Genomic DNA, 13,217 nt, shown 5'->3' on the forward strand with positions numbered 1-13,217 from the left:
GATAAGGCAAGATTGCAATCTGAACCAAAAGATAAAAACAATGATGATCATATCAAGGTCTAAAAGCATCTTTGAAGGAGTGAAACACTTCACCTGGCCTCCTCATACACAAGTCCCTATAAATAATGAGCCCTAAACCAAGATATTGTGTGTTTAAATTCAAACTTGCTACTGCCAAGGTCAGAGTCTGCACTGCTAATTGCGCTGTGACGAAATCTTTCAACAAGTGTGGCACTGAACCTCAATCTCAAGTCCATCTGTTCTTCTTCACAGCTCGAACCCAGTGGGGAGAAAAATGAAGTCCTTGAATGCTCAGCAACAAACCCTCGGTTGCATTGTCCGACCCAGGTAAGATCAGACCGGTATGTCTGCTGATCTCGGACTACATAAGTCGCTCTGTGCTATTAATCATTCCTCCTGTGTTCAGCACCTTGGGATGTTTGCTGTTTAAATGGAAAGTTGTACTGCTGTATCATAATAACTTGCTGTATCTGTCAATTCCCGCAGAAGAGACCCTTCCTCTTCACTTACCGAAACAGCGACTATGCAAAAAGTCTGGATGCGGAGATGGGGATGGCAAGTCAGCAGGTAAACTACATCGCCAACAGATGTTTTTCATCTTTGTGACTTGCACCTTCATCACTTTCTCCCTTGTTTGGTTCCTCCCATCTTCCTGATCTGCGTCGAATTATTTTCAGCTCTCCTTCACAACTTGGGTTGCCAAAATGTGCAGAGAATCATTTTCACAGCACAAGTCTTTTTTATTTTATTGCTAAATGATTTTCTTTCCCTTTCCGTTGTAAGACTGCTCTGTGCAGCCTGGGTGCTGCTGAAGGTTGATGTTTCAGATATGACCTTTCACAAGGAAGTTCTGACCCAGTCACATCCAAATAGATGAACCTAGCTCTTTCTTTTAGTGGTTGGTCAACCTGCTGTGCACTTCCAGCACTTTCTGTTCTTAATTAAATGTAGTAATTTACACTTTCAAATAAAAGTAATTACGTGCATCAACAGTGTTCTTTCGATAAATTTGTGTCTCATTTTTAACCAGGATTCTGGGAGTGAAGTGATATGTATGGAAAGGGACCCATCCAATGCTGTTCCAGTCTCAGGTACAGTAAAGGCACACGGTTATAGCAATGCCCTATCAACTCAGTCAGATTCAATCTCTGGCCATGCACCCACTGGTAAGCAACGGGTTTGCAAGGAATATTGGCTCAAGTAAGGTGACTCAAGCAATAATTCACATTGTCGGAAAGATTATGCTTTCACCAACCTTCCCCTTGCTCTCTCATTGCTTCACTTCAAGAGTTCACTCTTACTGTGGGGATTACAGGTGGGGATTGCCAACTCCCTTAGGAATTTTTTTCCAACACTCTTGTAGACAATGTCAGCATTAGTCTCTGTGCAGGTTAGGTGCTGTGTCACAACAATGTGGCTAACTCTAGAACATAGTAACATAGGGGCAGGAGTAGGCCATTCAGCCCCTTGAGCCCATTCCGCCTTTCAATAAGATCATGGCTGATCTGTACCTTAACTCCATTTACCCACCTTGGTTCCATATCCCTTAATATCCTTACGTAACAAAATTCTATCAAACTTAGTTTTGAAATTGTCAATTGGCCTAGCCTCAACAGCTTTTTGGGAGAGAGAGTTAAAACTTTCCACTACCCTTTATGTGAAGAAGTGCTTCCTCGCATCACCCCTGAACAGCCTAGCTCTAATTTTAAGGTTATACCCCCTTGGAAATAGTTTCTCTCTAGCTACCAAAAGCAAACCAAGCACTAGGGTATATTGCTGGAGGGAAAGAACTGGAAATGAGAGAAGTTATGCTAAAGCTGTATCGAAACTTGGTTAGACCACACTTGGAGTACTGCGTACAATTCTGGTCACCATATTATAAAAAAGGATATAGAGACACTGGAGAGGGTGCAGAGAAGATTTACAAGGATGATTCCAGAAATGTGCCTGTAGACATATCAGGAAAGGATAAACAGGCTGGGTCTCTTTTCTCTTGAAAAAGAAGGTCGAGGGGTGACCTCATAGAGATCATTAAAATAATGAAATGTTTTGATAGAGTGGATACAAAGTGTTCCCATTCATAAGAAAAGCAACACTAGAGACCATCAATATAAGATAGTCACCAAGGAATTAAATAGGGAATTTAGAAGGAACTTCTTTACCCAGAGAGTGGTGAGAATGTGAAACCTGCTACTACAAGGAATGGTTGAGGCAAAAAGTATGGATGCATTTAAGGGGAGGCTAGATAATCATATGAGGGAGAAGGGAATAGAGGCTTATACTAATAGAGTTAGATGTAGAAAGACGGGAGGAGGCTCGAGGAGCATAAAGGCCGGAATGGACTGGTTGGGCCGAATGGCCTGCTTCTCTGCTGTGTATCCTATATGTAATCCTATGTAGGAGTTAGCTCAGGGTGGGACTGGAAGTGAGAATCAGGTAGGGTCAGGGATTGTAGCAAGAATCAGGCCCAATCAAAGATTCACAAAAACTTCATTGGACCAGTTTAGACCAAGTCTGATTCATTCTACGACTGAACTAAAGACACTTTTGTCAATTTTCCTAGCTACGTGGAAATACATTTGAGAAACCTAGAAGCAGTGATGAGGTATTCATTAACATGGACAGATAGTAGAAAGAGGCCAAATCTCCATGGCCTTTCTGGCACACTCCCGCCAATCTCCAGCGGGTATGCAATGGAAGGGTAGAAAATTAGGCCGCGACCTTGATATGGCTCAGAGTTTCGATCCGCTTTGTTTGAGGTGGGGTGAAAGGCAGGGGCTCTGTTCATCCCAAACAAGGCCAGGAGTGGGCATAGCTCTATTTCAAAAGTGAAAGATGTGGGCCTACCATGCTTCCCCGATTTTCCCTAATTTTCCACAAGATGTCTTTTATAAAGTTGATCATAAACTCTGTCAGTGGACATGACCTGAAAGTCAAAAGAGGTAAAGGCCATATTTTAGCACAGCAATTTTTAGGTGGCCTCTACAAGCATCAGTCAGTTTCCATATGTACGCTGATGACGTCCAGCTCTACCTCACTACCACTTCTCTCCACCCCTGCATCACTAAATTGGCAGACTGCTTGTCTGACATCTAGTTCTGGATGAACAGAAATTTTCTCCAATTGAATATTGGGAAGACTGAAGCCATTGTTTTCAGTCCCCGCCACAAACTCCGTTCCCTAGCCACTGACTCCATCCCTCTCCCCAACTTCTGTCTGAGACTGAACCAATTCGCAAACTTGGTGTCATATTTGACCCCGAAATTACCTTTCGACCACATTTCCGCAGCATAATTAAGATCGCCTATTTTCACCTCCGTAACATCGCCCATCTCAGCCCTTGCCTCAGCTTATACCTCTAGACTTGACTATTCCAACGTAGTCCTGGCTGGACTTACACATTCTACCCTAAGTAAGCTAGAGGTGATCCAAAATTCAGGTGCCTGTGTCCTAACTCGCACCAAGTCCCACTCACCCATCACCCCTGTGCTCGCTGACCTACATTGGCTTTCGGTTAAACAGCATCTCAATTCCAAAGTTCTCGTTCTTATTTTCAAATCCTTCCATGGTCTCGCCCCTCCCTATCTCTGTAATCTCCTCCAGCCCCACAGTCCCCCGAGATATATGCGTTCCTCTAATTCTGCCCTCTTAGTGGCTGTGCCTTCTGTTGCCTAAGCCCCAAGCTCTGGAACTCCCTGCCTAAACCTCTCCGCCTCTCTATATCTCTTTCCTCCTTCAACACGCTCCTTAAAGCATACCTCTTTGACCAAGCTTTTGGTCACCTGTGCTAATTTCTACTTATGTGGCTCCAGGTCAAATTTGTATTGCATAATACTCCTATGAAGAGCTTTGGGACGTTTCAATACGTTAAAGGCGCTATATAAATATAAGTTGTTGTTGTTATAAATAGGGCTTGGGGGCAGCTCCGAACCTCAGAGCCTTCAGCGGACCTGCCAGCCTTTCCAATATGGCGGACACGCAAGATGCACCCCTAGTGGAAGGCTATAAACTGTTTCCTGTGGATTTTCAGGCCCCAAAACCTTCAGAAGCAAAATCATTCGCTCCGCCAACTTAATTTTGATTTGTCAGGTTTCTACAATAAGTGTAATTAACCCTTCTTTCATCAAAGGAGTAAAGTCATTTTGAACATTCTTTATTGGCCAGCCTCCACTGTAGTTTACGCTTCCTCAGTCAATAGGATGATCCCTCAAAGGGCATCAGCAGTGATAATATCCATAAAATCTTATGTGTGAGTTTTCGGGTGTTATCATTTCAGCTGACCTGGGTGGAGCTGGTTTTGGAGTGCACTCGACTAGCTGTAAATATATTTTTATTGGCACCTTCCATCCATTTACAAATAAACAGATATAGGCCAGGACAAAAGCAGAGTGCGTTGGAGCCCATGCAGTGCTAGATTATGGGTCAATACCCGCTGACCTCACCTAAGTGCGCAGAGTGGCCACATATCTGATCTAATTTCCACTGTAATAGCACTGTTGTTTCTAAACTATTACTAGCATTATCAGCTCCAGAAAAATCTAAGACAAAAAGCATAAGTATGTTGCAACACAAGATGAATCCAATTTTTGTGCGTAATTCTTTGCCCCAAGTACCGCAGTTTAACTGTCGCTCATATCTAGTGCTTTTCTTCCTCCACCAGTCCACCAGCTCAGACCAGCGGACATAAAGGTGATCGCTGCCCTGGGAGACTCCCTCACGGTGAGTGTGGACAACAGGAGACAAAACAAAATTGCTTTTCGGGATTGTCCTGGTATTGTTAAGATTTACGATGCTTGCTTTATAGAACCTACTATTTGCAGCTACATGGGCACTGCACAATCCTTCAAACCTGCCAGCTGCTCTGTGAAGCTACCAGCTATCCTTCAAACATTTTAGGGGTACTTAGCCTGGCCTGCAGACTGGTACTTGTTCAATTGGACGGCAGAGCCAGAGAATTGTAATGGAGCAAGGTCTGTCCTAATTTCCTACCCCTGACTCTGTCGTCCACTTGAACAAGAGGAGAAACGGTGGAAAGGGTTTTAATTGGTAAGAAGAATATAAATATTAAACTTTAAATTTAAGCTAATTTAGCTTCCAAAATGGGGAAGTTTGTCTTTAAGGCCTGTTGTGCTGTGAAAAATTTCCTTTCAGCTAAATTGAATTACATAGAATTTACAGTACAGAAAGAGGCCATTCGGCCAGTGTTTATGCTCCACACGAGCCTCCTTCCACTCTATCTGCCCCTGTTGGCATACCCTTCTATTCCTTTCTCCCTCATGTACTTATCTCGCTTCCCCTTATGCAACTATGCTATTTGCCTCAACCACACCAGGAAGTGTGAATGAGTAGGGATGAAGGTACCAGCATTAAAAGATGGTACTGGTTTAAAAATATTCTTATCATTCTTCACATGTGATCTAAGATACAAATCTAGCCGTGGCTATTCTGAGTTCTCAATATCAACTCTCTTTTTTTTAATTCAATAGGAGCAGGAGTAGGCCATACGGCCTCTCGAGCCTGCTCTGCCATGGCTGATCTTCTTCATCAACTTCATTTTCCCGTCCAATCCCCATATCCCTTGATTCCCTTGGTGCCCAAAAATCTATCAATCTCAGTTTTGAATATACTCAACGACTGAGCATCCACAGCCCTCTGGGGCAGAGAATTCCAAAGATTTACAACACTCTGAGTGAAGAAATTTCTCCTCATCTCAGTCCTAAACAGCCGACCCCTTATCCTGAGACCCCGAACCCTAGTTCTAGACTCTCCAGCCAGAGGAAACAGCCTCTTAGCATCTACCCTCTAAGAATTTTATATGTTTCAATGAGGCCAGGTGTCTTCTCACCAAGGTAGCGAGATAATTGGAAGGAGAGTCTCTAGTGATCTTCCCTCACGAGCTTTCTGGAAGTCAGCTGAGTGTGGTATTGGGTGATGGTCACCTTGTTCCTGCTCTTTTATCTCCTAGGGAGCAGCAGGAGAAGAAAAACTGAGGGTGTGGGGGGGTGGTGGCGGGTTGGGGGGGGCGTGGGGAAGAAGTTTTTGTGCCTTTGTTGGGATTGTAACATCTACAAAGTGACCACACGGCTTTCCCAATATCTTGCTAGATGTGCACAAAAGCCAGTGTGGCACTGAACCAAACCAACCAACATTGTGAATTGTACAATACAAGTCGGCGTGAGTTTTGAAAATAGTGCATTAAATAATGTTTTGCATCCATACTGTAGGCAGGTAATGGAGCGGGATCAAAGCCCAATGATATTTTGGACATTATCACTCAGTACAGAGGACTTGCCTGGAGGTTAGTAATTGTTGCTCTCCCTTTCAGTTTAGTGCCATATGTAAAGTTTCACCATTTTGTTCTCGGCTTCTTGTGTGTTTATTGCTAATCTTTAAATGGGATTTCCACAATAGTGCTGTATAGTAACAGTAAATACTCACTTCTAAGTCTGAGCATTCCTGGCGAATCCCAATCATGACTTTCAGATCTGAAGCACTATTTGCCAGATCTCTGAATCTCAAATTAGGATTCATTTCTCAGCCCTGCCCTGGAGTGTCAGTCTAGATTTTGGACTCAAATTTCTGGAATGGGACTTGAACCCACAACCTTCTGGCTCAGAGGTGAATGTGTTCCAACTGAGTCACAACTGATACAATTAATGTTTTAAAGGAGGAGAGAGAGGTAGAGAAATGTAAGGAGGGAATTCCAGAGTTCAGGGTCTAGACGACCGAAGGCACGGTCGTCAATGGTGTGGCGATGAAAATTGGTGATGCGCAAGAGGCCAGAATTGTAGGAGCACAGAGATCTCAGTGGGTTGCAGAGCTGGAGGAGGTTACAGAAATAGGGAGGGGCGAGGCCATGGAGCGATTTGAACAATGAGGACATCCCATTGCTAAATTGGTAGGCCTTGCAACCATTTTACACCCGATAAAGGGACACAAGTTATACCAATTTCTACCCCGATGTCTCAGGATGTTGCAAGTATTTTGCTTCCATTTCATAATCGGTGTGTGAATTTCACTGCAAATGGAGGCAAAGAGAAATGAGCATCTTTCTTTTGTGTTACACAGCATCGGAGGAAATGAGAATATAACAACTGTCACAACATTGACAAGTAAGTAGCGGATATTCTACAATATTGTTCATTCACATCATTTTCTTCTCTAGCTATCACTCTTCAGGGTTCTTATAATCACAGTTACTGCCACAATACGTGCCACTTAGACCATGAGCATTTCAGAAGGTAGACTGTCATCCCAGAGTCTCCCTCACGCAATGTTCCTATCCCCATCCCCATACTTTTACAATAGGCGTGGGTTCAGTGTTCCTATTATATTGAGGTAGGAGAGTTTGTTCACAGCCTCCTGCCTCACTTTCGATGCCTGGGACCACTGGCAGCCCCAGTTAAAGTCTCCCAGAGATACCTGGTACAAGGACCTGACTAGAGGGGTTTGTGCGAGTCCTTGGGGCAGGCTGAAGGTGGAGAGGACAAGTAAATATATTTCTTACATTTCCACCCAATGATCTGCTCTCCAGCAGTAATTAGAAGGTCTGGCTGCCCGCAGCTGGTAGTGCAGCTACAGGCTCTAAGGCCTGAATTTGCACTGTTGTTTTCTGCCCAGTTTTTAGATGCAAGACTGGGGGACAGGCTTTTGCCTGGTGTGCACACAGGCCTTGCAACTGACTTGGGACAGGAAGTTCCTGCTTCCTCTCAAACACTGGAGGGAAAAGCAGTGAACTTCCTTGATGTCCCTGAAACTGTACTCCATATCCACTCACTCTATCACAAGCATATTGTGACTGCAACATCTACAGGATGCAATGCCATAACTCACCAAGGAGCTTACTTTGACAGCACTTCCCTCTCTTGCAATCTTGGCCACCAAAAAGGACAAGAGCAGCAGTATCCAAGTCGCACAACGATCGTGACTCTGACATAAATCGCCGTTCCGTCATCGTTGGTGGGTCAATCTCCTGGAACTCCAAACTCAACACTATTGGAGGAGCACCATCGGCATAAGGACTTGAAGGAGCTCTGCGATAAAGCCCACCAACACCTTCTCAGGGTCACGGGAAAGGCAATAAATGCGGCCTTGTCAACATCACCCATATCCTGAGATCAATTAAAAAAGTGCTATGCTGCTCCTATCAGGGGCTTAGCAGATATCCATTGATAAAACTGTATGCAAACTGCTTCCCTGATCCATTTATAGTTCTGCACAAGAATCTTCAACTCGGTCTCCTGTTTATGTCTCTATCAGATGCTGATATCAGGGCATTATATTATTAACCTCTTGGGTGTGTATGTATTTATAGTTCCATAACAATTAGAAGTTATATCTTATTTTCTTTCCAGATATCCTCCGTGAGTTTAACCCATCGTTGGTTGGATATTCCACTGGTATTGGTCGTCAAGATACCCCCCAGTCTTTCTTGAATCAGGCTGTCGCAGGAGCTGAAGCTCCGTATGTCTAACTTCTCTGGGTCATTTCATGGGTGTCTGGACTTGTCCTGGGTTTGGGTGTCTGGTCTTCTCATACTTGTGCTTGGGTGTCTAGACTTGTCCTATCTGGGTTTGGATGTCTAGACTTGTCCTACCTGGGTTTGGGTGTCTAGACTTGTCCTAACTGGGTTTGGGTGTCTAGACTTATCCTAACTGGGTTTGGGTGTCTAGACTTGTATTAACTGGGTTTGGGTGTCTAGACTTGTCATACCTGGGTTTGGGTGTCTAGACTTGTCCTACCTGGGTTTGGGTGTCTAGACTTGTATTAACTGGGTTTGGGTGTCTAGACTTGTTCCAACTGGGTGTGGGTGTCTAGACTTATCCTAACTGGGTTTGGGTATCTAGACTTATCCTAACTGGGTTTGGGTGTCTAGACTTGTATTAACTGGGTTTGGGTGTCTAGACTTGTCCTAACTGGGTTTGGGTGTCTAGACTTATCCTAACTGGGTTTGGGTGTCTAGACTTGTCCTAACTGGGTTTGGGTGTCTAGACTTGTCCTAACTGGGTTTGGGTGTCTAGATTTGTCCTAACTGGGTTTGAGTGTCTGGACTTGTCCTAACTGGGTTTGGGTGTCTAGACTTGTCCTACCTGGATTTGGGTGTCTGGACTTGTCATACCTGTGTTATCATATCCACTCCATCCTTATATTATGGAGTTGAATAGTATATGCGCTACATGATTAATCTGAGAGTTGTGGAGAGGTTCCACAATCCTTTATCTTCTTGAGTTTTACTAGTGGTTGGTTGTCACCATCAGATGATTGGGTGGCTGAAAATGGCTGGTAAGGAAAATTGCCCATGGTCTGTGGAGGGAATTAGCTTATTGGGTAAAATGGCTCCCATTCTTTCTATACTCCAGTTCTTTTGATCATATTGTGACACCAGCTTGTCAGCATTCTTGCATCTATTGCACTGGCGACAGTGAACTCAGGCACTCGCTCACTAGGACAACCAAATGTAAGATGAATGATGGGGTTGTTATAATTCTGGGGAGGATGCTGGTAATTGGCTGCCACTGGTGAGATAGATTATATTTACAAGACCGATGCTTGTTTTCTGTGTCAGGAGAAAAAATGAAACAAGAAGGAAATCCATTAAGAAAAGCAATTAAATGAATCAGTTGTACAATATTAAATCACAACCGGTTGAACAAACCCTGTTTAAAATGAAGCTTGCTGACACTATCTTCTTTATTCTCCAACATTTCACAGGGAGTTGATGATCCAAGTCAGAAAACTGGTGAAGCTGCTGAAAAATGATTCGGTAAATCTGTAGTAACAAAAGTTGCGTGGCTTTAAGTTTACACGAAGCTGCCTCATGCCCGGCACCGAGTTGGCAGTCTGACTCAGAGAGACCATAGGATGATTGATGCGGGAAATGAGACACAGAGAATGGAGGAAGCTTTGCTCAGTATCTTAACTCTGTGATAGGGATGGTAGCATAGTGGTTATGTCACTGGACTAGCAATCCAGTGGTCTGGATTAATGATCAGAGGATGTGAGTTCAAATCCCACCACGGCAGCTGTGGAATTTAAATTCAGTTAATTAAATAATCTGGAATAAAAGGCTAGTATCAGTAATGGTGACCATGAAACTACTGGGTTGCTGTAAAAACTCATCTGGTTCACTAATGTCCTTCAGGGAAGGAAATCTGCTGTCCTTACCTGGTTTTGTCTATATGTGGCTCCAGACCCACAGCAATATGGTTGACTCTTAACTGCCCCCTGAAATGGCCTAGTAAGCTACTCAGTTGTACTAAACTGCTACAAAGAATGGCGGTTCACCACCATCTTCTTTAGGGATGGGCAATAAATGCTGGCGTTGCCTACGATGCCCACAACCCATGAAGGAATAAATTTTAAAAAAGATACTTGGCCTGGGAGTTGGAAGGTTTACAACCATATTCAAGTTTCCCATAGTCCTCTGCTCCATTGGTGTTGCAATATGAATGATCCGGTCCTTGGCAGGCTATTGCTCCCCAAACCAGCTCGCCTGTAATTTTGTCTCGATTGTGATTGACTACACATGAGTTATCCCCTATTTGCCATTCATACTTTAATCCATCGTGCTCTTTTACCGAGTACATTCCATTATCCATCTCACGGTTCCCGGGCAAGGATTGCCCTGACAGTTCCTGCTCCGCAGACCTTATTTTCCTTGCTTCAGAGCAAACATCAAGTCCATTCTTTTAGTCTTCCTTAAAAACAGGTATTAAAGGTGTTGTGTTCCAAACACAGATGAGACTGCACACAGGGAGGTTAAAGTAACAGTAACCTCAGTCTTTATTAAGACACTCCAGAGTGCGTAACAGGCCTTAGGGGCCGGCTTATATACAGTGCTCCAAGGGATGCTGGGATCCCTTGGGACTTCAGGGGATGCGCTCCCTGGTGGCGGAACATGGGAGTGCATGCTTTACAGATGTACAACAAAAGGGCCATATTAAAAATTCCTTCAGAGTGTTTGATGCTACTACTGAGAATCTTGAGCAGAAAGAGTTCAGTTCCCCAACATTAACATCCTTCACCTTAATCAGCACAGCAAAGAATGCAAAAAAAAGAATTGGCACAGATCCTCATATTCTATTTAATTGAAATTACAACATACATTCACACATATGCCTAGAAATTCGGGTCATCTGCACCTCCTGTTATACCGCCCCCCCCTGCCGGGGTTGCAAATGTCTTTTCGCTGGGCGTGGAGCTGCTAACGACTCCTGCTAAATTCGGCAGGAATATAGTGGCGGTGGTAAACCATAGCTCCCCAATCGGCTGCCAAGCGCAGCGCCGCGTTAGCGCCCTGGATCCTAAATTGGGCATTGCCCCCTGAAGCAGCACTGGGTGATGACAGCGACAGCTCTGTTTGTGTGCTGGGCTGTTGGCACAGCACCCCCACTCCACAGTGGTCCAGGTAGGACCATTTGTATAATGCAGAGTTTGAAGCTACATGGCCCAGTGCGTAGCGCTGTGTCCCGCTCCCCACACCCCCGCCCTGCTACTGCCCCAGAAAGGAAGTGGAGCGCTTTATTTTGCACTCCACTTCCTTTTGAGGGCGGTAACCGCAATTTCTCGTGAGAGGCGAGACTCCTGCGCCCCTCATGCCTCACCACTGTTACCGCCCCCAATTTTTCCTCCATAGAGTTATATAAACATGTACAATACAAATATAGTACTGTTCAGTGTGTAAATAATATCCAGAGTTGGGATCCTCTGCTATAATTCCATATAATAACTAAATTAGACAGGTGGACAAAGGAAAGTAATGGGTGGCGAGAGAACTGGCTGCGGAGATATACAGGCTTTTGGGTGGATTGGCTGAAATCAGGATTGAGCAGCAATCCGTGAACAAGCTCGGCAGAAGGGCAAAAATGTAAAGATAGGGATCGACAATTGGATGCAGCAACCAAACTGTAAAATGAGGAGCAGTATAGACACGGTCCAGAGGGTAATAGGGTTGGCAACTCAGGTTGGACGTATTCATAGAATCTTAGAAATTTATGGCACAGAAGGAGGCCATTCATCCAATCATGTCTATGCTGGTCAAAATAGAGCTATCCAGCCCAATCCCACTTTCCAGCTTTTGGTCTGTAGCCCTGCAGATTACAGCACTTCAGGTGCATATCCGAGTGTGTTATAAGTGTGATGAGCATTTCTGCATCTACCACCCTTTCAGGTAGTGAGTTCCAGACCCCCTCTGGGTGAAAAAAGTTCTCCTCAACTCCCTTCTAATCCTGCCACCAATTACTTTAAATCTATGCCCCTGGTTCATGGAATGATAGAATCATAGAATGGTTACAGCACGGAAGAAGGCCATTTGGCCCATCAAGCCCATGCCGGCTCTCAGTAAGAGCAGTTCAGCTCGTTCCACTCTCCCTGCTCTTTCCCCGTGGTTCTGCAATTTTTTTTCTTTCAGGTACTTATCCAACTGCCTCGTGAAAGCCGTGACTGAGTCTGCCTCCCCCACCCTTTCAGGCAGTGTATTCCAGATCCCAACCACTCGCTGTGTAAAAAAGTTTATTTCCTCTTGTCGCCTTTGGTTCTTTTGACAATCACCTTAAATCTGTGACCTCTGGTTCTCGACCCTCCTGCCACTGGGAACAGTTTATCTCTATCTACTCGGTCCAGACCCCTCATGATTTTGAACACCTCTATCAAATCTCCTCTCAAATCTGCTCCAAGGAGAACAACCCCAGCATCGCCAGTCTAGCCAAGTAGCTGAAGTGCCTCATCCTTGGGATCATTCTCGTAAATCTTTTCTGCACCTTATCTAAGGCCTTCACATCCTTCTTAAAAAGCGGTGCTCAGAATTGGACACAATACCCCAATTGAGGCCGAACCAGTGTTTTAAAAAGGTTCATTATATTTCCCACGTTTTTGAACTCTATGGAGCCTAAATTGCCCCGCGCTAGGTTTGGGATGGCCATTTCGCTGATAGAGATTTACAGGATTCGCCAGCCCCGGCATGGATTTGGGCACTTCGTGCAATAAAAATGTTGACTGCGCTAACCTGACGCTCCCCCTGCGTTTGTGTGGGACGCGACACTCGGCGCTGACGCACCGCGTAATGTCACACCGTTCTTTTAAAGGGGAAGGATGCTGTGATCTGAGCAGCACATTCAATGGCGCCCACTGGGCCACCAGGGAGAGTGTCGGCTGGGCCAGTGGCTGTCAGTGTTGGGCCGACTGAAAAGTCAGCCGAC

The 13,217-nt window shown here is 44.7% G+C and overlaps 1 protein-coding gene across 1 annotated transcript in view; it reads left to right on the forward strand.

The window, feature by feature from the left end:
* Positions 1 to 13,217, forward strand: part of plb1 (phospholipase B1) — a 326,472-nt gene that overhangs the window by 126,943 nt on the left and 186,312 nt on the right. The window contains exons 19-26 of the mRNA XM_070884250.1: positions 274 to 348; positions 508 to 588; positions 1,052 to 1,112; positions 4,682 to 4,740; positions 6,246 to 6,319; positions 7,090 to 7,133; positions 8,376 to 8,484; positions 9,733 to 9,784. Coding sequence (XP_070740351.1) covers positions 274 to 348; positions 508 to 588; positions 1,052 to 1,112; positions 4,682 to 4,740; positions 6,246 to 6,319; positions 7,090 to 7,133; positions 8,376 to 8,484; positions 9,733 to 9,784 — 555 coding nt within the window. The remainder of the gene's footprint in view (positions 1 to 273; positions 349 to 507; positions 589 to 1,051; positions 1,113 to 4,681; positions 4,741 to 6,245; positions 6,320 to 7,089; positions 7,134 to 8,375; positions 8,485 to 9,732; positions 9,785 to 13,217) is intronic.

The sequence above is a fragment of the Pristiophorus japonicus genome, chromosome 7, assembly GCF_044704955.1.
Source record: "Pristiophorus japonicus isolate sPriJap1 chromosome 7, sPriJap1.hap1, whole genome shotgun sequence".
In the NCBI taxonomy this organism is placed as follows: domain Eukaryota; kingdom Metazoa; phylum Chordata; class Chondrichthyes; family Pristiophoridae; genus Pristiophorus; species Pristiophorus japonicus.